The sequence below is a fragment of the Aulonocara stuartgranti genome (genome assembly GCF_965226115.1).
Source record: "Aulonocara stuartgranti genome assembly, chromosome: 7".
In the NCBI taxonomy this organism is placed as follows: domain Eukaryota; kingdom Metazoa; phylum Chordata; class Actinopteri; order Cichliformes; family Cichlidae; genus Aulonocara; species Aulonocara stuartgranti.
This window is the reverse complement of record NC_138945.1, coordinates 2,412,070-2,438,053: the sequence shown is the minus strand read 5'-3', so window position 1 is coordinate 2,438,053 and position 25,984 is coordinate 2,412,070. Positions and strand designations below refer to the sequence as shown.

The 25,984-nt window shown below is 43.6% G+C and overlaps 1 protein-coding gene and 1 pseudogene across 2 annotated transcripts; both read right to left on the bottom strand.

Moving 5' to 3' along the window:
* Window positions 1-7,546: 7,546 nt before the first annotated feature.
* LOC309709825 (zinc finger protein 277-like) lies at window positions 7,547-12,977 on the bottom strand (annotated as a pseudogene). The gene is made up of 9 exons (XR_014280899.1): window positions 11,925-12,977; window positions 11,191-11,404; window positions 10,828-10,916; window positions 10,632-10,714; window positions 10,305-10,396; window positions 9,851-9,947; window positions 8,705-8,747; window positions 8,447-8,619; window positions 7,547-8,252 (listed from the first exon to the last, which is right to left on the bottom strand). The product of XR_014280899.1 is annotated as a zinc finger protein 277-like (transcript).
* A 9,407-nt stretch (window positions 12,978-22,384) lies between these two features.
* Window positions 22,385-25,580, bottom strand: LOC309710161 (transmembrane emp24 domain-containing protein 6-like). Its single transcript, XM_082539410.1, has 4 exons — window positions 25,289-25,580; window positions 24,938-25,064; window positions 22,976-23,148; window positions 22,385-22,739 (listed from the first exon to the last, which is right to left on the bottom strand). The coding sequence occupies exons 1-4, from the start codon at window positions 25,499-25,501 to the stop codon at window positions 22,506-22,508; spliced, it is 747 nt and encodes a 248-aa protein (XP_082395536.1). The 5' UTR covers window positions 25,502-25,580; the 3' UTR covers window positions 22,385-22,505.
* Between the last annotated feature and the right edge of the window lie 404 nt (window positions 25,581-25,984).

Below are 25,984 nucleotides of genomic sequence, written 5' to 3'. Positions count from 1 at the left end.
TTATAATTAACTAGCTCACCACGCTGCATCCTCAGACTGCACAGTTTGAAGCAGATCAGATGAACGATTGTTAAATTAGATGAAAACCACACAGACACACATAGGCTCCTTGATTTATTAGAGATTCATTTAGCACTAGGACAAGAGGACACAAATTACATAACAATGTGAAAGAGAATAAATATGTGTGCACTCATTTCAGCAAGGAATAATTTCATTGTTTCACAAAACTTTATTAAAATTGTTTGTTTTTGAATCCCTCTCAAATCTATTTAATCGTGAAAAAAAGTAGTATTTCTTTTACAAAAGAATTTCTCGAGAATGAAAGTTACCTTCACAGCTTCCCAGTCAAGAAGACCTTCCAGGAGGAATGAAGGCCCATGAGGATTAAATAGGGATTATTATTGATCACAAATCATGCAAAGCGACTGGCCAAACTAGTAGAGCCGAAAACCCATCGGTGAAACAGTTCTGACGACAGAAACAGGGCTGATGGTCCTAATGACGGGCATCGGGGGCATGTTATTGGAGACAAGAACGCGAACTGTTGTAGTTTTGCAGAAAGGCTGGGCCAGAACAGGCGTCGAAGCCCGCATGGGTGCCATGATGTAGGCGGCAGGCACGGGAGGAGAGGGGATAGGCGGTGCTGCTGGGGAAAACGTAGGACATGGGGGGTTAGGCAGCGGTGTGTAGGGGCGCCCTAAAACAGTTTCATACACCTTGTGCAGTATGTCGCTCTGCTCAACCTGCAGAGCTCCAGAAAGCATCTGGAAGTTCTCAGTGAGTCTTTGGTTCACCTCGCTGAACTTTGCTCCAATGCTGCCTGACATCATGAACTGCTTAAGCCGATTATTTTTTGAGAATTTTGACACCAGTTTCTCAGCATGTTTCAAGATGGTGTGGAGTTCCTTCAGCGCTTTCTCCACAGCGCCAGAGTTTCTGCCTGATCCCCTTTCTTTGACGGTTAAAACCAGTCCCTCCAAAGCTCTGACCCTGTCAGCAATCCGCCTGCAGCGTTCGTCATTGTCCTTCATATTGTCATACATCTCGATGATGGTTGGGCAGAGGCCGAAAAGTTCGGAGACCAGCTTATCCATGGTGAACTGTAAGGAAAGAAAGGTAACAGAACTGTAACGGTGCCATGGAGAAGTAAACTTAACTAGACTGAATTCAAATCGAAATTTATTTATATAGCACATATTAAAACAACAGTGTTGACCATAGTGCTTCACAGTCAGTATAAGCATGAGACAATTAAAACAAACAATAAAACAGGACAACAAACAATAGGTAACAACACAACAAGCTAGACCAACTAGTTAGAATCAAAAGCCAAAGTAAAAAGATAAGTTTTAAGACGTGATTTAAAAGACTGGATCGACTCGGCAGTACGAACATGAACAGGGAGGTTATTCCAGAGTCTGGGTGCCACGGATGCAAAGGCCCGGTCACCTCTCGACTTCATTCGAGACCTAGGTTGTGCTAGGAGCCTGTGATTGGACGATCTGCTCTGTTGGGATTGTATGAGTGGAGTAGTTCAGATAGCTGGGCGCTAAATTATTCAGAATATTAAAAGTGAACAAAAGAATTTTAAAATCTTTGCGATATTTAACAGGGAGCCAATGTAATTTGGCTAACATTGGAGTTATGTGTTCATGAATTCTCGTACCTGTTAAAAGACGCGCAGCTGCATTTTGAATTAACTGAAGCCGGCAAAGAGAGGAGTGTTGGAGGCCCGAGTAGAGGGAGTTACAGTAGTCCGATCTGGATGTAATAAATGCGTGGATAAGCTTTTCAAGATCTTTTAAAGGAAGGAACGGCTTTGCTTTGGATATCTGACGCAACTGGTAAAAGCTGTTTTTTACCACAGTGGAGACCTGTTTCTCAAGTTTAAAAGAGCCCTCCAGGAACACTCCGAGGTTTCTTACAGTGGGCGAGAGATGGCTAGCGAGAGGGCCTAGGGCATCAGCTAACTGGTTTAGCGGAGTGTGACTACCAAAGACTATGATTTCGGTCTCGTTCAATGTAAGAAAATTATGTGATAACCAAATTTTAACTTCATGCAAGCAGTTGAACAGAGGTTGCAAAGAAGCAGTCACATCGGATTTCAAAGGTGAATAAATCTGGATATCATCAGCATAACAGTGAAAGGAGATGTTGTATTTACTAAAAATTAATCCCAAGGGCAACATGTACAAAGAGAAGAGAGCAGGACCGAGCACGGACCCTTGAGGCACACCACAGTAAATAGGGGCAGAAGCCGAGGAGTGTTGCCCCATAGCAACAGAGAACGACCTCTCTGAGAGGTAGGATTTAAACCAAGATAAAAACCTTTGAGACCAACAACATGTTCCACTCTTGATAGAAGAATGTTGTGGTTAACCAAAGCAGCAGTCAAGTCAAGTAAAACTAAGACCACAGAATATCCAGAGTCAGCAGTTAAAAGAAGATCATTAAAAACTCTAAGTAAGGCTGTCTCTGTGCTGGGGCGAGGTTTCAAACCAGACTGAAACTTGTCATTAATACCATTTGCATCTAAAAAGGCCTGAAGTTGTTTTAGAACTACCTTTTCCAATATTTTGGAAATAAAAGGGAGTTTGGAGATCGGCCTGTAGTTAGTGAGAGCATTAGGGTCAAGATTTTTCTTTTTCATAATAGGTTGCACAACAGCATGCTTAGAGAGACGGTACACAACCTGATGACAATGATGCATTCAGCAGAGATAAGATACAAGGACCAATAACATGTAAAGCTTCCTTAAAGAAACGAGAAGGAAGAATATCATGCGGGGAACCAGAGATTTTGAGATGATCAATTATATCTTTTAAAGCAGAATAAGACACTGGCTCAAACTGTTGGAAGACAGTCAAGCATTCAGAAGCTGGAACTGGGTCTAAAACTGATGATGGGTGAGATGGATGAGAAGCCCTTAAAGCTGAGATCTTTCCAGAAAAATACTTTAAGGATTTATCACAAAGAGCAGGGGAAGCGTCCCTGTAAGTGGTATCAGAATTAAACTGGGATGAACTTCATCTGGAAGCTCTGATGAGCTGAACCTGAAATCTCTCAAAAAGGAAGTTTCAGATTCGGCTCAGAGGTCTGAGTGTGAGAGCTTCCAAAGTAACTGGAAGGATACGTTAAACTGGTGGATTACACACAGATTTATGTTCTAAGAAAAGGCTGCAATCACAAAGTTGGAGACTCCGCCCATAGAAACAAAAAATCATTTGCTGTGAATAGTTTGAAGTGATGACTGCATTTGAAGAATTTAAAAAACAACAATGAGACACAACTTCACAAGCAGAAAATATGAACACTTGCCACTGTACATATACACCTCATGTAGAAGAACATGTATACAGAATGTGTTGAAGTTGAGAAAGGTCTAACAAATACCTGCTTTCCTCTTCTAAGGTAGACAATCCAATACTACATACAGAGAAAAATCCAACAATCATATGACCCCCTATGAGCAAGCACTTTGGCGACAGTGGGAAGGAAAAACTCCCTTTTAACAGGAAGAAACCTCCTGCAGAACCAGGCTCAGGGAGGGGCGGGGCCATCTTCCCCGACTGTATGTGTAATTGAGGCTCACAGTCAGAACCTGGTAGAAGCTGAATTACTGATTAAACTTCTTTACAGGCCCTGAAATTGACTCAAATATCACTTTGAGATGTGAAAATGCAGACATGGAAAACAGGTGAGATTTAACAAACAATGAGAAAACAAAACAAAGTCCCAATGGGCAAAAGTGAAAAGTCCAAAAGGGAGAAAATCCAAAGGCACAAGGAACTGGAGACCGCAGACGGGGCCTGGAAACAGGCGCTCTGACATAGACTAGAGATAAGAAAATAAAAGACAATGACACAGGAAGTGAAAAGAGATGACCAAGCAGGGAATGAAGGACAGTGGATATACTGGACAGAGTGATGAAGATGGAGCTGCCAGGCACGATCGCCCCATATATAAATATATATATAGTCGACCTTAATCTTGCAGAGAATCTGATGATTTTGTGGATAATTAAAGTCAGTCATATATCCACAAACACAAAAAGCTGAAAGTCAGTGATGCTGCTCGGTTTGCAGTCCTGAATATCACGGCACAAGCAGGATTCACTGCACTGTTAATGTGAGCTGTGTTATATTGCTGCCTCTGTTCGGTGGTGTCGAGCCAAATGGACTTTAACGTGTGTTTGAACGAGCTGACGGTTCACTCGTTAAGCTGAAAGAAAGATGCTTTAATCACAGCAGTCACACATGTGTCCACTGTACCATCTGGAACTCTTCTTGTTTACACTCGTAATGACACAAACACTAAATCCTGCTTCTCTGTGCTGTTGTGTAGCAGTGTGTACACCTGAGACTGTCACCTGTCTGTCTGTCCTGCACTCTCTCTCTGTTTCTTTCTCTCTGATTGTGGAATAAAAGTATGAACATGTGTTTATAAGTTACACTTGTGTTTGAATCCTGCAGCTTATCACACATTTGATGTCCATGTGTGACGACTGCAAGTGTCCAGAGTGAGGACAGAATGAGGGACCCACTGCTGCACATCATCTGTGAGGCTTTGCACCCCTGATGATCCACCAGGACAAACTCGGCAGTGTGTGAGGAAGAGGAGGAGGAAGAGCCAGCAGCAGCTGACAGATGGAGAGAATAGACAGACTGTTCCCTGTTTGTGAAGGACTGCTAGGAAAGTTTAACAGAACTGTCTGTGCTGAATCAGTCTTATTAGGTAATGTTCACATAATGTGATCATCCCAGTGTTTCCAGTGTGGGAGAAAGTACTCAGAGTACTCAGGGCCTTCAAGTTACACACCATGAAAGGCAGCAACAAGTTTAATGTTCAGAAACCTAAAGTCTGTATCAGCAGCAGAATGGAGCTAAAATAAATGTTGGTTTCAGTTCTATGAAGCTTTGAGGATTTTGGATCAGTAGCTGCTGTGTTTGTTGCATCATATTGCTGTAACTGTTTATATGCTTTATATATTCTGAGCTAAGTTGATCTATAGTGTTACATCATATTCTATAAGGATGTTATGTGTTTGTAGACTTTCTGCCCAGTTTGACCCATTTAGCAGACGTCAGCCTGTTTAAGGCTCTGATGTCTATTCTGTGTGACTTACAGCAGTTATGACATGGTCTGATTTTCTCACCCAATAAAGGAATATTTCATATATCAGTCTACTCTTCATTCTATCAGACACAGTTATCACAGCTCGTACATTTGCTTTATACACATATGTAAGCATTGAGCCAAATGTAATAATGCCAACGTATTAAACGAACAATATTTGTCTCTTATATATAACACATCTGTATACACACTCACAGATACTCGTCTTTGAGTGAAGATTTAAGGTGATAGGACATATAAACAACTGTTCAAGCTCACTGCTGTAATATATCATAATAATCTGACTATAACTTTAATATTGGCCATATTATATTTACATTACCACAGTGAGATGACTTTAGTCTCATGACCAACATCAGCTAATTGTTATTTACTAGCTAATCTTAAATGACTGTTCAGCACAGGAATGAAGCCCAACAATCATGTTTTACGGTCCTTTGGTCTCAAATGAACAAAACATGTTCTCCTTCGTTTCTGTCACACAAAGCTGTATGACACGTTTCTCGCGGTTAGTATCATGGTTGCTAGGCAACCTGAGCAGCGCGACGAAGGCAAGACCGTCCTATTTCACAAGCCTCTCACTTCCGCACTTCTCATACTTATAGTACGCACCGTGCGTAGTGCGCGTACTTCAAGCGTGCAGACCCTGAATTGGGACACAGCCTAGTGGTGCCGAGCTGGCGCACCGAGTAGTTCCTGTTACCTGCTGTGTGTCTGTTTTTACAGGTAAGCTGGGTTCCAAATAATACATATGTGATAGACAACAGTAGCAATCGAAAAGCTAGAGAGCCAGTTCACGAGTTTAAGGGTTGATAGCGACGAACCACCACCAGCTGTTGCTAAGAGCACCTTTGTTAGCTAGCAAAGTATTTACAAATAGTTCTCCCGTTCATTGATCTGAGCATGCGCAGAATGACCCACAGCGCTCCTTTGATCTTCTCGAACGATCATCGTGACGTCACGGCGACATCACAATGATCCTTTGAGAAGATCAAAGGATCATTGTTTTGTCACAGAGACATCGCATTCTCTGCCACGCCCACCGAGTCTATAAATAGGAGCTCGTTCAACAGTTTACAGCAGAAAGAGACAGTTGTTTGAGACACAGCTACCCTTTGACACCCTTCAGCCTTAAACCTTTACAAAAATGTCACAGGCAAGAGCAGATCCGTTAGACGAACTCCGTCATCAAAACGCACAGCTCTGGGAAGAACACGCACGACTCACCGAAGAACTCGCACGAGTCAATGAAATGTGCATAGACTTCAGTCACGATGTCACACGACACATTCAAGAAAACACACGACTCGGTCGAGAAAACACACAACTCGGTCAAGAAAACGCACAACTCGTTCAAGAAAACGCACAACTCGAGCTAGAAAAAGCACAACTCAGTGAAAACTACATAGAACTCAGACAAGAACACACAGAACTCCGTCACGATGTCACACCACACATTCAAAAAAACACACGACTCTGTCGAGAAAACACACAACTCAGGCAAGAGATGGCAGAACTCAGACAAACTGTGGAAAATCTTCAGCGCCCAGCGGTACGGGAACAAGAGTGAGGTGTCCATACCACCTCAGGCGGGATTCGAGCATCTTTTGAACTCGAGCCACAGTCCACCGACCTGTCATAAATACGCTGTGCTCTCCTTTATGTTTGATTTAATTTTGCCCCTCACCCCCCAACCAGTCATGGCAGAAGACCGCCCCTCCCTGAGCCTGGTTCTGCCAGAGGTTTCTTCCTGTTAAAAGGGAGTTTTTCCTCTCCACCGTTGCCAGAGTGCTTGCTCATAGGGGATCATTTGATTGTTGGGGCTGAATTTTTGGATTTCATTTAATTGGCTTGAACTGAAAAATCTAAAAATTCATGTGAGGGCTTCACATAGTGGAGAGCACTACATTTGCTAACTGCTCTTTGTTTATTTGTAGATTTTGTAGTTCTTCCTACTACAAAAACTACAAATGAAAACAAGGCAGTTAGCAGCAAATGAAAATAAATAAAACACTTAAAAAAATCTGCTACTGCTCTGTGTGTTTACTTCAGTGAACACTTGTATGTTTTTGTGTTAGAAGATTATAGATTGTCCAAAATGTCCTACAGCCTGCCAGAGTACGAAATGAGGATAAAACAGGAAGTTTGACAGCAGTGAGTTCCTGCAGCGACCTCTCGTTTCTCTCCTCAGTGCTGCATGTTCGTGAACGTGAGCCTGGACGCGAAGGACGCGGTGAAAACTCTGAGCGCTGCAGTTCGGCTCCACCATACGGCAGGTGTCGCTCAGCAAAGCGATGCAGAAAAACAACAGAAACACCAAATAGGACAGATGTTTCAGGCACGAGACGTCCCTGGGCTTTCTGAGGGGACAACAACAACAATAATAATAACAATGTGCAGTAAAACATACACTCATTCTTTTCATTTATTAAGTTCCTGTGTTGTGTTGTTTGTGTTGTGCGTAGTGCCGACGCGGGACAGTTTGCAATTGTGTAGTGCTGTTGTTCTAAGTGTGACTGTGCAATGACAATAAAGAGTCTCTCGTCTCATCTTGACGATGAGCTCGTCCACCACAGCACTGAATCCAGCTCAGTTACAAGTTACAAAAGAAAATCATTTTTACTCGAGTACTAAAATTCATATTCAAGAAAACGCATGTTTCAGCTTCATTGCACGAGGCAGAGCAATTACGTTTCAGCGGACATCATGGCGTCCGCGTGTCCAGCTGTGGAGAGGACTCTTCTTTTGCCTTTCTTATCTTTACTAAGTAGAGACGTACAGGAAATAGTTGAGAGGGAAAGGGCCGGACTCAAACCCGTGCCGCTGCGTTCCAGCCATGTGGGATGTGGTCACCATGAGCTGAGCTCAGCCGACGTCAGAGACGCCTTTGAGTCAAACGTATGACACGTGTCCGTCTGTGGTCCTAGCTGCTGCCTCCTCGCTCCTTCAGCAGCTGCTTGAGGACACTGGACTGTTTCAGCGCTCTCAGGTTAGAGATGTCCTCCGCGATGACCGGGATCTCCTCGCCGCGATGCTCCTCGTCACCGTCGCCTTCCTCGCTGTCAGAGAGCGTGCACAGGAGAGCGTCGTTCTCGTACGTGGGGAAGTAATACCTGCGGAGCGAGACGACGTTTAGTGCTCAGGCTCAAATTAGTCCCAAAAAGGACGCCATTTTCATCAGCTGATAAAAATACTCCAAATGAAGTGTAAACATCTGTGGCGTTGACCACGTTCATCAGCAGCTGTACGCCAGCTTTAAAGCCCACGCTCTCATTGGTTAATTCTGCAGGCGCTTCGTTAAACCTACTGCGGCTGGTCCCAGGCGGATCTCTGGCAGTTTCATCACGTGACCTTCAGCCGCGATGTGACGCAGGGCGTCCGCCCGGCAGTCGAACATCCGCGTGCAGCCGTAGCAGCGGCTCTGATGGATCTGCCGCCGGATGAAGTTCACCAGTTTGACCTGCTGATAGAACTTGAGGTCTGAGGGAGGACAGAACATTAGAAACACTCAGAAGGAAGAAATAGAAGCAAACTGCGCTCGAATTACCACGGCGATTTCACCCACTGAGCTCGGTCTTAAGGAGGTGGAGGTCGAAGCCGTGAGCCTCCTGCAAACACAAAACAGAAAGATGTCAGGGTCACGCACGCGACGCCCGTTACAGACTTCATAAATAACAAAACCAGAAAGCAGAGAGAAACTTTTCTGCCTCTCAGGTAAACTCGTCACTCGTGAGCACAAACTTAGAGTCACGTTTGGGAAACTGGTTCTGACTTTAAACCAGAACGTTTAATCAACGACAAAATCGGACTGCAGTCGACGTCCAATCCTAGATTTATTTATTGTTCACGAGTGTTAAGTCTAATTGTTGAATGTTGTCATCGTGTTTCTTAAATTTGTACGGTCTGAGTTCAACCTATAGGATCAAGACGTTCCTTTGTCTCTGACCTCTCCAGCCACTCTGTGCTGGGGGAGCTTTTATTGCAGATGCATCCTGACAGATCTGTTTCTTCTGTTGTAAGCTTCCTGCTTTTATGATACACACACACACACACACACACACACACACACACACACACACACACACACACACACACACACACACACACACACACACACACACACACGTCTTAGAACCATTGGGGGGTTTTACGTGGGAGGTGCTTGTGTTGTATTGTGTATTGTAACTGCCATGTCAATAAATAGCTACGGGGGAAGCTGCTCTTTGAAGGACTTCGGGCCTGAGACAGGACAGGGGCGTGGGCTCCAAGAGCTGGTTCTTGACCAAAGACTTCCCTCGTTAGCGAGTGAAAAACCGGTTGAAGATGTTCTGTTATTCATCATGAAGGAAACAAGACATAAGTCTCTAAACTAGCGGGGCCTGTGGAAACAGACCCAACAACGAGGAAACATTTTTATTTGCTCGTTAAAGTTTTGACAATCATGTATTTATTTGGAAACTTTTCAAAATAAAAGGCGCTTCATTTTAAAAGCTCTTCAGCTTCGGTCCGTCTGTGTGTGAGGGCACTTTCTGAGTAAAATCCATGTTTTGTGCGAACGATGGATTCATATGTTTGCAGAGACCTCAGGAAGCAGATCGTTTCCTGTTAGTGTGCACTGTCTCCGTTCTCCCAGAAGCCTTTGCAGAATCGTTTCAGGGATGAAAAGCAGAAAACGATATTTTCCTTCTCTGAAACTTCTACGTTCCCGTACCTTCATATGCGCGTAGATCTGCTCCAACGTCTCCGATTGGTGATCACAGAACAGACACACTGCAGAGACCGGATGAGCCTGCCAGTCCGACCAATCACTGCGGACGATACAGAGATGAAACGAGCAGACTGAAAGCATTCACACAGGATCAGAGGAGGACTAGGAAGTGGACTTGATTGAAACTTTTGCATCCAGGCTGACACAGTAAATAAGAATATTATCAGGACGGACAATCCAAGGTTCAGTATCTTGGTTCAGGCTCAGACATGTCACTGAATGATGTTTATGGAATTATGCGTAAAAAGCAGCTTTTTGGGGGTTGGATCATAAGAGGATGACTACAGGAAGCAAAGAAGCTTTTAGTCACATGATTTCAGGAAGCTCTACCTTCTGTCTGCTTTCATCTAACACACGTGAGGTTTCCAGGACTGATGGGAATCCTGCGGTGCGTTACCTGTTTCCCGTGAACTCTTCGCTGCAGAACATGCAGAGACGATGGAAGCTGCTGTCGTCTCGCTCCTTCTGCTGCTGCTCCAGGACCTCCTCCTGTGGGAGCACAGAAGAAGAGCTCAGAGGAATTCTTCAGAAAACTACCTCAGAGTGCTCAGATATTTAAAGTGCAGAGGTTACAACGACACAAAGCGTGTCAAATCACTCAAATCTGCAATTTTTCTGATTTTTCCTGATTTTCAGACTTTGCCTCAAAACAAAGTTTAAAAGAAACGAAACTTCCAGCAGCACAAGATTCACTCAGGATGCTCCGAGTGTCACGTCTCCTCACCAGTCGTTTCTGCTGCAGCTTCTCTCGGAGGACTCTGTCTTCTGGAAGGACGTCACACAGCAGGAAGTAGTCCTCCTGCTTCTCTGTCAGGTCAGCGAGGAAGAAGAGTTTTTAATGAGTCATTAATCAGAGCTGGAGGAAGTGTGCGTGGTTCACTTTGAAAGGTCAGGTCCTCTGTGGGTTTGAGTGAACTCACCGACTGGGCCCGTGGAGTTGGTTTTGATGACGCTGCAGAAATCTGTGAGCGGCTGCTCGAGGAATCTGCCCTTCCAGTACAGCAAGTACCTGATGGAGGAAACTCGTCAGTAAAAACCGACTCACAGCCAGGTTTACCGGCGCACAGAAACACTTCGTCACGGTTCATAAAAGCAGCACACTAACAGGCGTGGACATGCTGGACTTGTTGTATATATTTATACTTGTAAGGTAAGGGTTTCCCCCCATCACCCCAAATAATTACAGGAAGTCTTTGGTGAAATGATCGAGTTCCAAATGCTAAAAACATCCAAACGTGTTCCCGAGAGTTAAACGAGTGAGCCGGAGCATGTGTGGCTCGTACTTTGGGACGTCTGCGATGAGTTTGACGTCGGCGATGACAAGCTTGTGCTCCATCAGCAGGTGTCTGAGGAGGACGTCTTTCCGCGGCGGTGGGACGGACTCAGAGCAGAACAGGCAGACCAGCGGCTCGGAGCCGGGACATTGAACACCGGGAGAGCTGGAGATGTCAGCCGGCTGATCGGGGAAACACAGCGGCTCCAGAATGCTGTCCTTACCTGAGAAAGCAGAAGAGAGACTACACCTTATATACCACACACACTCTACTCCAGACCAGGTGAGTCAAAACCAAGCGGAAGCGAGAATGTACAGCCTGGCATGAAGAAGCATTTCCCTCTGATCTACAAAAATCTGTCTGTATACAATTATTTTCATCACCCGTGGGGACAAAACTATGATCTAAAAGTAAAAAAATAAATAAATTAATGAATTAAATAACTCATTAATCGAACTCAGACTTTACACGCTGTTAAATCCTGAATAAACTTCACAGCTGTCAGACTGAGTACTGACTGAATATAGAGATTGCTGTATAATCACAGTTAGCAGCCCAGCTATTTCCTAGCCTGCTAGCTTAGCCGGGCGGGTTCCCGCCTGCTTTTCTGATTTTTTTTAGCCTTTTTTCTGCTGATTGTGGATTCCCACAGACTCGGAGAGTCACCGACACCCAAACCTTTGCACGCAGACCACCAGATATCAGCATTAAAGCCGCGGACACGTTTAAAAGGTCACACTTACCGTCTTTACTCGGCTCGCTGGCGGCCATGTCTGGTGTCACGTGGTGCAAATAACACAAATCGAACCAATCGGAGGCCGTAAAATGCCAACGAAGCGCCTTCGCGGACCCCCGGTAAAACACGAATTAGAAAAGGTGCATTCAAGTGGTTCAAGGAAATATAAAAACTCAAGTTTCGATAGCTGAAGGTTAATTAATGTGAATGAAGTTGACTAACATGTAACGTTGGACGTTGTTGCATATATATAGCAAAGAATATAAATCACATGAACACTCAGATCCTCAAGATATACCTGAGCGTGTTCTCTGAACATGAAAGTTTAGTGTTCATAAATACCCATTTATTAACATTACATTAGCATATGTGTCCTCCCCTCTATTACAAATTTTTAAATGAAACGTTATTTGTGAATGTGTACCATGTGTACAGGTGTAAGGCTCCCTAAAATAAAAGTCTGAAAATAACATTTGAGTTTCTGTACAGGGGGGCACAAGAAGGCTGGATATGGTGCAAATTCTTAAATAAATGACCCAAGTTTTATACGTGAAGTCAGTTTTAAGGTGGAGTGGCTGCTGATGACACACAGCTTGGATTCGGGAATTCACTGGAAGCACGTTGTGGTCAAAGACCACTGGGGGGCACAAACAGCTCAGTGTTCATCCTGCAGTCTGACTCACTCTGTTATTCTCAACAACAAAAAAAAACTATAGATAAAAGCAATGACAGCAACACTGCAGAAATAATAAACCTTTCTCCCTTTAAGCACAGAATGAAAATATGAAAACACACTGTCAGCTGTTTTTTTTAAATATTGCAAATACATACATGATGTGATGTCATGCCATGGTGATAATCTCATATATGACACGTTATTATGACTCTGTAATCACCGAAAAGTGCTCACAGTCAGTCTTTGTGACTGCAGTTTGTTAGTCCAGCATAAAGAACAAAGTATTTCACAAACACTTTTAACCAGTATATAAAAAAATATTTTGAGTTTTAAAAGTTCATGTTCACTGGCGCACACACTACCAGACACTCCTTCTCCATGCTTCATGGTGGGAACCATGCATGTAGAGACCATCGTTCATCTTTGTGGAACCAAAGATCTCAGATTTGGACTCATCACACCAAAGCACAGATGGTCTAATGTCCATTCCCTGTGTTTCTTGGCCCAAACGAATCTCCTCTGCTTGCTATTTGACCATAAAGGCCTGATTCACACAGTCTCCTCTGAACAGCTGATGTAGAGTGTGTCTGTTACTGGAGCTCTATGTGGCATTTATCTGCGCTCTGATCTGAGTAGCTGTTAACTTGTGATTTCTGAGGCTGGTGGATGAATGTATCCTCAGCAGCAGAGGGGACTCTGGCTCTTGCTTTCCTGGGGCGGTCCTCGTGTGAGCCAGTTTCTTTGTAGCGCTTTATGGTTTTTGTGAAGTTTTTGCAATTTCCTGGATTGACTGACCTTCAGTTCTTAAAGAAATGACAGACTGTTGTTTCCTTCGCTGATTGGTTCTTGCCATAATATGAATTCTAACAGTTGTCAAATAGAGCTGTCAGCTGTGTACTAGGCCTGCACAATAAATAAAAAATTTATTGTCATCGCAATATCAGCCTGTGCGATGGGCCCATTGCAAAAGACGGCGCAAACCGCGATAATTGGGTACCTTAAAATGTTTACGCACGTGCTTTAAAGAATTTGCCAATCAAAGAAACCCCTTTACACATTTGACCAGTCGAACAGAGCCCTTCACGGCATTAACCAATCAAATGGATTAGAGGCCCGCCTCCTATGTAGGTGGGGAGCGAACAACGCTGCAGCGACGAGTCGGAGTTGTAATGGCTGAGAGCGAGACGCATGATGAGAACGCTACTGACTATGAACTCGTGGCTAAAAAATAGTACCTCGCTTATTTGGAGGTACTTTGGATTTGGTAAAGACGACGTTCTCCAAACACAGGTGCTCTGCAAAACTTGCCGAACACTCGTGGCAACCACCAGAGGAAACACGACTCCACCATCATCTTCAACACGACCACAGAGAACTGTTTGAAGAGTTCCAGAAAGACAGGGCTAGCTAATGTTGCTAATGTTAAGACAAAGAGCGCCGCAGTCCAACGGCCGTCTCTGTATCCGAGTTTTTCAAGTGGAACTCCTTATGAGAAAACGTGGAAGCGCTACAAAGAAATAACAGAGGCCATTACACATTTTTTGACAAAGACATGATGCCTATAAACAGTGTTGGTAAAGTTACTTGAAAAAAGTAATCAGTAACTAATTACTGATTACTTCCCCCAAAAAGTAATCCCGTTACTTTACTGATTACTTATTTTCAAAAGTAATTAATTACTTAGTTACTTTTTAAAAACACGATTTACAACCTGAATAGGTGATAAAGCGATAGATCTTTCAGCCCAATTCTACTTTTTCTGCATAATCCATCATACAAAATGTAATCAAATGGAAAAGTCTCTTTTTAAAACTTTTATAGTTTTATTAATTTTAATCTTTTTAACTTTATGCATCAAGCAAAAATTTAATTATATGCAGCATTCTCTGACTGGAAGAAATTTGTTTAATATTTAAACCTATTTTCTGCACATTCCAGCACATAAAATATATATTTTTTTTGTGTTTACACTCAGTCTTTCAAATAGATGCAAGTAAAACACAGCAGAAAATAAATAAAATCAAAGACTAGCGGTCCTGTTGCTCTATTTTCACCTGTACAGCAGGAGTTGGGTAGGCGGAGGTTTACCCTGGTGCAGGTGTGCCGCAGCGGTCAGTGGAAGGATACGGCAGTTTCTCTGTGAATTTTCCATTACGTCATAGCGCACTCGGTGCTTGTTGGAAGTTTAGGGGTTTTTTTCGCTGTAAAAAGAAGTTTTCTTCCCACGCACAATGCTAATGGACACTAATGTTTTTGTCACTTTTTATGGAATCAAACTCAAAGTAAGGTCAGTACTTCCACGCTTTAAACGCTGCACGCTCATACTCTCTCTGCACTCGATATGTGATCCATTGTTGATCTGCACACAGCTGTTGTCACAACCGTAGCACTCGCTTACGTCACTGTCATGAGACATTCTCGCAAAAAAATCACGGTTTTAGTAACGCAGTAACGCAGCGTTCCTACGGGAAAGTAACGTAATCTAATTACTGTTTTTGCAATAGTAATCCCTTACTTTACTAGTTACTTGAAAAAAGTAATCGGATTACAATAACGCGTTACAAGTAACGCATTACTGCCCATCTCTGCCTATAAATACAGTTAGCAGGGAGGGCTTCACCAGTCTGATACATAAAGTGGACCGGAGATACCGCATCCCCTCAGGAAACTACTTTTCCCATGTCGCCATTCCACAAATGTACGAAACATGCCGCAAGACTAGGGTGGGTTTTAATAATCGATTCATCGATTAATATCGATTCTGGCTTGGATAACGTGATATCGATTCATTAAAATCCTGAATTGATTTTTTTAATATAAATGTATTTTGCCTGAAATTCCAGAATCTCAGGTGAAACTTCACAAAATTTTGACAACCACCAAACATTTAAAACAGTGAATGAGAGCAGGAACACAGATTCTGCACAGAGACGTAAACACAAAGCGCCGACGGATCAGGATCAGTGAGATGTGACTTTCTCACCCGACGGCACGGACACGCTCGGGGCTGAAAGCCGACAGCTCGCTGATTCTGATGTTTCGGCGGGTCCGCGCTTTGTGTTCACGCCGTTTTTGCACAGATTCTAAAGCTGTTAGTTTGATCTCTCTCCAAACAACATTGACCGAACCAGCAGCAAAAGAAGATCCAAACTACGCTTCACATAAACATCGTCATGGATTCACTCTGACTGTTGCTGTTTTGCTTCCACCAGGATAAAATCACACTTCATGCACAGCTCTCTCTCTCTCTCTGTACTTCAAGAACAGTTTCCCCGTCTGTCCCCGAAATCTGTTTTCTGCATTATTTGCTTGGTTGTTACGCACAAGTCTACTGTTGTTTACAGCCTGTCGGCCGATGTTTTTTTTTACTTACTTCCAAAGAGAAAACCTAATTTCTGCCGTTCAATAGGCTTCTGAACAAATGTAAACTTTTTAAAATTATGCAAAACGCTGTCTCTAATAAAACCGCTGTAACTTCAGAGGCAATGTTCATAAGCTGGTTAATGGTTTTCTTTCGTTTTTGATGTACTGCAGAATATTTTTATAAAATCCAGGCCAGGAAAACCACCTTCATGTGTTTCTGTGTTTTATCTTCAGCTACTTTGACACAAAGGCCTCTGCTGTGACGCTCACACCTGTGATAAAGTCTTGCGTGTGTCAGCTTCCTTTTTATAGATACAAAAATATGTAAATGTGCTGATCTGAATTATAATCTGACTGAGGCAAAATTTCCCAGATTTAAATCGAATCGAATCAAATTGAATCGAATCGTGTATCGAATCGATTCAGGACCTTGTGAATCGGATTCGAATCGATTCTAGAAATCATGGACGATACCCAGCCCTACACAAGACCGTCACATTTGAACTGAGCCAAGCTGAAAACTACGCTACAGACCTATGATCAAGTCGTACAACGGAGCCATATATGAGTTTCACAGTGCTCTTCCTCACCGAAGACTTTGAACTGAAAACACGGTGTCTAGAGACTGTGTGTTTTCCAAACTCTCACACTAGTGAAAATATAGCCCGTGTATTACGTGAGGTGCTGGCCAGCTGGGATCTTAAAGAAGACCCAAAAATTTTTATGGGGGCAATGTTTCAATGTTAAAGTGCACTTTGTTGTTACACTGCTAATACAGCAGCTTTCTTTAAATAAAACTGTTGCAGTAAAACGGAAATTATGTATTCGGGGTTTTTTGTTTGTTTTGCTATTTATTTTATCGTAAGTCATATCGTTATCGCAATATTGATCGCAGTTATCGCACATCGCAGGGTTTCCTAATATCGTGCAGCCCTACTGCGTGCCACCCTGACTTCTAGTCCCAACCAGATTCAGAAGGCAAGAAATTCCAGGATTCCAGCTTTGGAGTTAACACACCTGTGAAGTGAAACCATGTCAGGTGACTACAGCATGAAGCTCGCTGAGAGAAGGCCGAGGGTTTAATTCCATGTGTTCATCCATAGTTTTGATGCCTCCAGTGAAAATCTGTAAATAGTCATTAAAATAAAGAAGAACCAAATATAAATATTATATATTTGTGATTGTTATTTACGTTTTTGCATATTTCAGTACTTATTTTTGAGAATTTCTTGTTCTATTAATTGTAGTTATTTGTAATGTTTTACTCGTTGTTTGGTAGCATGCTGCAATACTGAGACCTGAGAATGTCACGGTCTGTGTGGCAGACTGTGGGGGAGAAAGGACCTAAATGCTGGACTCTGTGCAGTAAACAGTGCGTTGATTTACAGTGAAGTAAATGTAACACACAACAAATCTCCAGTGCGCTCCCACGACTCCCGTGTCGCGCCTTCTCCCAAGTGTCTGTACTCTGCTCCCGAGTCTCCGCACTCTCCGTGCAAAAACAAAATCCTCTAGCAAACAGAGCCCCTAATCCCAACGGTTTCAAAGTCCGACCGCACGTCCAGCAGCGCTGTCAAAACAGTCCCCAAAAAACTGAAAAAATCAACCACAGTTCTGCCACAGTTTTGGCAGCTGGCCCGATGGACGGTGACGGCAGGAAAACAGCTCGAGCGGCCTGCCACAGGTCTGGCAGCTGTGGCATAGCAGTTCTGGTGGCCGGCCAGTGATCTGATGACAGCCTTGTAGTAGGTCCAGCCACGTAAGAGCTCCGATGGCCCATGGCGAAGCACTGCAGGTGGTTTGTGACACGCAGGCCGTGCTGGTGTGGCAGCTGCAGGCAGTGGAAATGATGGTGGTGTAGCAGCCACTGGGGGTAGATTGGACGGTGATGCAGCAGCAACAGGTAGGTAAAGTGATGGTGGCGGTTGAGCAGGTGAGGTCTCCAACATCATAGACACAGGAACAGCAGCACAATGCAGAAACAAACACATATCATATAACAAGAGTCATAAATGCTCATGGACCCTGGGTCGCTCAGACCCAGGTCCTGGACAGAGAATCTGTTTTTCATTCATATCATGTCAAATGGCTGAATGACAGTGAAGCTGAGTCTGAGCTCTCTTCTGCTTTAGTCATTTGTGGCACAAATTTAAAAAGTTTCTGGAAACATCCCTCAGAGGTTTTGGTCCATGTTGACATGACATCATCACACAGCTGCTCCAGATCCATGATGTGAATTTCCTGTTCAACCAAATTACATTCAACTCAGTTCACTTTTATTTATACAGCAAAAACAACAACAGTTGCCTCCAGGTACTTTATATTGTAGAGTAAGAACCTTATGATAATAAAGAGACAAAAGAGAAACTCCAACAATGACATGTGAGCAGCACTTTGGCGACAGTGGGAAGGAAAAACTCCCTTTTAACAGGAAGAAACCTCCAGCAGAACCAGGCTCAGGGAGGGGCGGGGCCATCTGCTGTGATTGGTTGGGGTGAGAGAAGGAAGACAGGATAAAGACATGCTGTGGAAGAGAGACAGAGGTTAATAACAGATATGATTCAATGCATAGAGGTCTGTTAATACATAGTGAGTGAAGAAGAAAAAGTCAATGCATCATGGGAATCCCCGGCAGCCTACGTCTATTGCAACATAACTAAGGGAGGATTCAGGGTCACCTGGTCCAGCCCTAACTATATGCTTTAGCAAAAAGGAAAGTTTGAAGCCTAATCTTGAAAGTAGAGATAGTGTCTGTCTCCTGAATCCAAACTGGAAGCTGGTTCCACAGAAGAGGGGCCTGAAAACTGAAGGCTCTGCCTCCCATTCTACTTTTAAATACTCTAGGAACAACAAGTAGGCTCTAATAGGGTGATATGGTGCTGTGGGGTCATACATACTAAGTATGATTTAGTCTGATGCTTGCAGTGTTAGTGCAAACAAAATGGAAGGAAACAATAATCAAAGCAATCTGGATTCTTCCAGCAGTGTCACTAACACAGATGTAGTGATGGACAGGTGTGACACAGATGTTTCTGATGCCCCTCGTGGTTCTGTCAGGACATCATTAGAGTGACATGAAAACCTTCAGATGTTATGATGTTACTCTTTCAAACCCTTTCACCACCCTCTCTCTCCCTCTGGAGGTGGTGCTCTCTCGGCCTCCCTGCGGCTCCTCGTTCTGCTCGAGCAGGCCGCTCAGGTGCGCTCAGGTGCTGCATTATTCACACCGAGCCCGGGGGCTCTAATTAAACCCTGGAGAGAATTGGAATCGTATGCCCTTTTGTTTAAGTGCGCTTTTCACTTCTCTATGTGCACGGCGCTGTTGTACTACCGTGGCAGTATAATCATGGTCAAAATCGATGGGTTTGTCTTTGACGAGGATCTTCTTCTGCCATGCGTTTCTGAGGACGGTTTCCTTTGTTTTGAACGGAAGAAAACAGACGACAATGGAACGGAGAGCGGCATCAGCACCTGGCTTAGGACCGAGGGATCGGTGAGCCCGTTGTATTTGTGGGTCAGTGCCATCAGGTATTAGTCTCTCTCTTCTGATCACATTTTCAACAAAGCTCATTACCGAACTGCCCTCTTCTCCTTCTCCTTCTCGATCTAGACTGAAGGTCTTCTAGCCTTTCGGTTAGTTTCCTTTGCTCCATTAGCAATTGTCTCAGCGCGTCATAGGCCACCGCTGACCAGCTTTCAAGCCCCGCCACTCGTGTTTCGGCTTCCTCGAGTTTCTCGCCGTGTTCTTGGAGCGCTAGCTTGTTAGCCGATAGCTGTTGGTTTGTGTCTTCTTTGAATTTCTTTAGGTCGTCTTTCAACTCACGCCTGAGGTCTTCTTTGAATGCGTCGAAGTCAGCTTTCATCTCCGTCCGGAGGTCAAAGATTTGTTGGCTGATATTTTTAATGCCCTCTTGCAAAGATTCGAGATTGGCCCCCTCGCCATTTTCTTCATCTGACACACAGACACAGTTACTCCTGAGCTCCTAATTGTCCCTCAAACCTGATTCAGGGATCCACTCCTCTACTTCACTGTCCTCACTTTCTGAGGACAGAAAGTGCACATTCCCTTGGTTTCCCTCCATAAAAGGTTTTTTACATCCATGTCCTGTAATTATGAGTAGATTGTAAAGTAATAAACATTGACTATGATCATATAAATGCACACAAACACATCTCTACACGCAAATGCAAATGCATTACTGTATATTGCCTGAAAAAAATTGGGCTAACTGCACAGTGTTGTCTTGAGGCAACAAATGAAAATTAACAGTTTTACTGTATAAATAAATTTTAGTGGCTACAGGAAGAGGGTGATAGACTGTCTGAAGCAGTTAGAACAAGACAAGGCTATTGACCGGACCTCATACCACAGGCTGTACCCAGGGGAATCTACACCAACCACTATGGTTTACCAAAAATACATAAACAGGGTGCACCTTTAAGACCAATTGTCTGCATGATCAACTCAGTCACCTATAACATCTCCAAGTTTCTGGCTTCAATCCTCAACCTGCTGGTGGGCAGCTCTGAACACCACACTCAGAACACCTGGAAGTCAAGGTCAAAACCTTTTTTTAATGTAAAAGTGTTTTCGGAAATATTATTTTGTTGTTGATGTTGTAAATGTGATTTGCACTTCCCAGCCACCGTAGGAATCATACTTGTTATTAATCTCTGTCTCTCTTCCACAGCATGTCTTTATCCTGTCTTCCTTCTCTCACCCCAACAGGTCGCAGCAGATGGCCCCGCCCCTCCCTGAGCCTGGTTCTGCTGGAGGTTTCTTCCTGTTAAAAGGGAGTTTTTCTTCCCACTGTCGCCAAAGTGCTTGCTCACAGGGTCATATGATTTTACCTTACAATATCCTGGGGGCGATCGTGGCTCAAGAGTTGGGAATTCGCCTTGTAACCGGTTTGAGCCCCGGCTCGGACAGTCTCGGTCGTTGTGTCCTTGGGACACTTCACCCACCGGGCCCTCTGCCTACCGCTGGCGCCAGTGTTCGGCAGCCTCGCCTCTATCAGTGCGCCCCAGGCTACAACGTAGCTGCCATCACCAGTGTGTGAATGGGTGGATGACTGGATGTGTAAAGTGCTTTGGGGTCCTTAGGGACTAGTAAAGCGCTATATAAATACAGGCCATTTACCATTTACAATATAAAGCACCTTGAGGTGACTGTTGTTGTGATTTGGTGCTATATAAATAAGATTAAATTGAATTGAATACAGATGCCTGCAAAATACTATCGTCCTCATTTTAGGTTTGACAGCATTTCTAGTAGATAATGGCTTGAGATTGAATTGAGGCTGTGGTTTGGGGAAGGCCTCAGAGGGGACTGGAGGCAGGTCCCAGGCTGTGCAGATACTAATGAGAAGTGAAAGGCTTGAAAAGGCGAGATGGGTGGGGCATGGAAACAATAATGAACAGGTTATAGTGCCTGTTATAGGTTATAGGGCAGGCGACATATATAGACATAGGAGAGGAAGTGACGTGTATGGAGGTGTGGTCCCACTCCTGAAATTCAGATCAATTATAACTGCAGTGTTCAGTCTGGGTCATTATTATGTATAAAGTCTGAAGTCACACATAAATGCTGGATCTGGTAACATTTTAACAGGAAACCACAATTCCAGGTTCTACCAGCACACTTTATCAACAAAGTGACATTAACCACTGATTTCTGGACTTTACAGTTTTTCAAACCTCAACCTTGAAATTTTGTTTTGTTAACATTTAAAGACTAACCACCCCTGCATTTTTAAAACATGCGGTCAGTTTTATTATACTTGGCTTCTAGTCTACTTCCTTAAGCAACATCTGCCTCTAGATGAACTTGTTCTGCTCCTCTGTCTTTCCCATCATATATTTTGTGTTCTGGTGGTGGATGTTCATGTGAAACATGGTTTAACATCTTTTATTTTACATTTTTAATAATAATGCCAGTGCATGTAAGCTAAAAGCTCAGGCTGCTCGAAACACTCAAATTTGCAGTTTATTTGGTCCTTGGAGTTTAATGTCATACAGAGCAGATGTGAACACAGAAGCCCCATAACCTACTGGCAACACAGTCTACTCATATTGTGTCACAAAGGCCCAGAGACCTGTAGGAAACCATTGAACCACCAATCATTCCCAACCCGTTGTAAGTGCTTGGTGATTAGCTGCTATTGCCCCGTCATGCTGGCCTAGAGACCGGTCCTTAACCCCTCGCCAACCGCCCATTGCTATGCCAACGTGTAGATTCTGCAAACAGCTGATGAATGGTTTCTGGAGAGTACTGGTAGCTATCAGTATAATATGTTTACATATTTTTAAAATCACCATCACATATATGTTACTGTTTTTATTTGTTATCAAACTGTATCAATGCAGTATATTGTGAAAAAAAACGTGTTAAGATAACTGATCGAGTCTGTTTGGAAAAGCATCACAAAGTCTCAACATGATTATTTCTAATATTTATTCATTCAAAGAGAAAGAACCATCACTGCTTTTCAATTTGTTCGTGTCTGCCTTTCCTCCACAAAACATCCAGACATTTTTATTTTTAGTCTATCAGCATCGAGGCTTCTCGCCCTCTGTGCCGGTATTGTTGACAAAGAGGCTTTTGAGGAAGAGTAGCTGCAGGTACCCAGAGGTGACGATGAGGAGGCTGAGGGCCATCGACCACCAGGTGATGTACTTTGAGTTGGACTGCAGCAGGAAGTAGTCTACGCTCTTTCTCATCCGACTGAAGCCGTAGTGCCGGAACATGTGAAAGACGTAGGTCTCCACTTTGTGGGTCGTAGTCTGACACAGCAGAACAGACGCAGGTATAAAAATCTGTTTATTCACTTTTGATGTGTCAAACTCCAACAATCCCGCCTCTGCTACCAGTTACTGTTTTTAATTCATTTTGTGAAACACTTTGAACTTAAGTGTGAAGTTTAAATACATTTGACTTGTTTTGGCTCACCAACTGCTGTCAGTACTGCCACAGACACCACAACACTATAACAACTGTAACAGCAGGTAGCTATGTGTACCTCGATGACGCTCAGTGTGTTGTTCAGCTCTTTGCTGATCTCCTCCTTCTTCTTCTCCTCCTCCTCGCTCTTTGAGGGATCTTGGTAGGTGTCATAGTAAACACCAAAGCTGAGGGAAACCTGCATCGAGCCGAAACGGTTGTGGAAGTTGCTGAAGCACATCTGATAGAAACCTGGAAGTAGACAAGTCAAGATGTTTTTCTTTTTTTTTCCATATAGCACAGTTAAAAGTAACACAGCAAACACAAAATGTTTTCCAGTTAAAGCAAACCTATTACGTATCGCAGAATCCTGTGAAAATTGAGTTTATCCTTAATGTTTCCATAGGAATTAAAATCAGTTGTATTTGATTGGTGTATCCAACGGCAGATGTGAGAACCTTTGCAAATGCAGACGTTTTTGCAGTTTGCTGGTCTGCAGCATTCAGTTGTGTGTTAACACAATACTACAATCATCTCAGGAGTGGATGTTCCAGCAAATTCAACCTAAGACCATCCAAACGCTCAGAAAAACTGCAAAACCCCAAGAATTCTCATTCTCAGACTCTACAGGCCTCATGTTAAATGTTAAAGTTCATGAGAGTACAAATAGAAACAGACGGAACAAGTGTGACTTGTTTGGAAGGGTTACCAGGAGGAAGCCTCTTCTCTTTAACTGAACATTGCAGCAACGCTCAGGTTCCTTTGGACAGACAAAACCAAAGTGGACATGTTTGTCCATAAAGGAGAAAACGAAACACGTCAGACCAGCTGTCAGCACTGTGGTGGAGGGATGATGATCTGGGCTCCGTGCAGTGACTCAGTAAACCATGAACTCCTCTGTATACAAATGTATTCTAGAGTCAGATGTGAGGCCATCAGCCACAGGACGATGATACCAAGAAGAGTGCCAAACCTCCAAAAGAAAAAGAATCAAAGTGGTGCAATGCTCCAGCCAGTCCAGACCTCAGCCTGACGGAGAAGCTGTGGTGGGACCTTCAGAGAACGGTGCCGAAACCGACTGAAGAGTTGAGTCTCAATGATGAGACTAATAACATCTACAGAAGCGGTCCCCAACCCCCGGGCCTCGGACCGGTACCGGTCCGTGAGTCGTGTGGTACCGGGCCGCGAGAGTTCAGGCTCAGGTGTGAAATGTCTGGTTTTCAGGGTTTTTATCGGTTTTCAGCGTTATTTTGTTATCGTTTTTATCGTTTACTCGGTTTTCCTGGGTCTTTCCACGTGTGTTATGAATAAATTTTCTTTTTTTCGGTACCGGTACTAGTTTTATTTTGTTGTATTTATCCATGACACCTTAAAGGCCGGTCCGTGAAAATATTGTCGGGCATAAACCGGTCCGTGGCGCAAAAAAGGTTGGGGACCGCTGATCTACAGGGTGCACGCACGAGGCATTGACGATGACGTGACAATGAGCAGTGACAAATAAATAATGACAGGATGAGAAACAGGTGAAAACATGGCTGGAAGAAACTAAAGAAACAGGAAGTACACTCCACATAACGAGCACAGGACAAAAGACTATCATAATAAAACAGGAAACAGACACAGGAAAACTAAACACTAACAAAATGTCCAAACTTAAAACACTGGCACCACCCAGGCACCATTACAGAAAAACATGATGAAAATTAGAAGATTTTATTGAACATTTCTGTAAAACTCCTGCAGGGTGAGATGCAGTGGGACGACCTGTATCATGAGAATAAAAGATGAAATCTCAATGGAAATCTCAAATGCTAATCTACCAGCTAACGCTAACAAGGTGTTTTTGTGTTTTAATAATTATTTGGCTGCTCACCTTTAAAACATGTATCTCTCTGACTTTATATCCTCTACGAGAGTTTGTGTTGTATCAACATTTAATGTTAAAGTGAATATCTAGACATAATTTCCTACAATCTGTTCATCGCATTCAGCTGAAGTGAAATAACAGCATGGAAGAGCTATCCATCAGACAGACAGATACCTGATTCTGCAGCCTCAAAGTTGATCTGGCCCTTCGCATCATCAACAGTAGACAGCAACAGATCACTCGGAGTGTTGACGGTGACAGACAGGTGTCTGTCATGGCCGACTCCCATCACCCACTGGACCTACAAAACCAATACAGAGTTAAAAACCATACAGAGCGTCCACACACTGCAGGAACGAGCAGCAGCAGCTCTGTCAGTGTAAAATATCCTGTTTGATGTTACCACTGTGAGCTCTTTTCAACAGATGGTACCGATGCTGGTGTCCATGGTAATCTGACATTTGTGGGAAAACAGACTACATGTCAGGTGGCGTCACTTAGCTTGACACAGAGTTTTCTTCTTACCATGAAGTTCAAGTAAAATCTCTCTCCACGGTGAGCAAAGTGCCAGAAACACTCCAACCCAGCAGCAGGAAGCACTATAGCAAAGTCGTACTGGTCAGAACCCCAGAACAGCTCCTGGTCTGTGACGTCGGGGCGGGCGTTTGTCTGGGGAACCCCATGAGCTGAGCCCCAAAATAAAAAGCCCAGAAAGAAGCAGGGAATCCAGCACAGCATGTCTAAAACATGGAAGGGTGAGAGTAGAGTCTGTGCTGCAGTTAGATCAAAAATGATTAACCAGCCCTGAAATGTTTCCTCCTCTGCTGGGAAAACTGGACGGGCTGCACAGATGGAAGCACTGCTGATAGAGAGGAAAACCCTGCAGGAGGGAAACTCTCCAGGTGATCCAAACAAATGAACCTTGAAACTTCCACAGACAGATCCCGACATCCTGTGGAGGTTTGGACCACCGGTTCAGTAATATTTGACCATGTGGTGGATGTACATTTAGATTATTCTCATGGCCGTCATTTCAACATTTACATGAATCCATTGATCCACTGGTGAACAGGAAACAGCAGACATATGCCAACAGGAGAGTGGGTGTAGTGCTGAGAAGAAGGTCTGTTTGATGTTTTACATGATAAAACTTGTTTCCATTCTAGACAAAGATCATAAAGAGAATACAAACAGTATTGTTTAAATGATGGTTTCATTTAT

Excerpts from the sequence above, each read along its gene's own strand:
- LOC309710161 (XM_082539410.1), bottom strand. The coding sequence starts at position 25,501 with ATGCTGTGCTGGATTCCCTGCTTCTTTCTGGGCTTTTTATTTTGGGGC. Across the intron at positions 25,065-25,288 it reads GATTTTACTTGAACTTCATG|GTCCAGTGGGTGATGGGAGT; the intron begins GTAAGAAGAAAA and ends TTGGTTTTGTAG. Across the intron at positions 23,149-24,937 it reads CTTTGAGGCTGCAGAATCAG|GTTTCTATCAGATGTGCTTC; the intron begins GTATCTGTCTGT and ends GTCTACTTCCAG.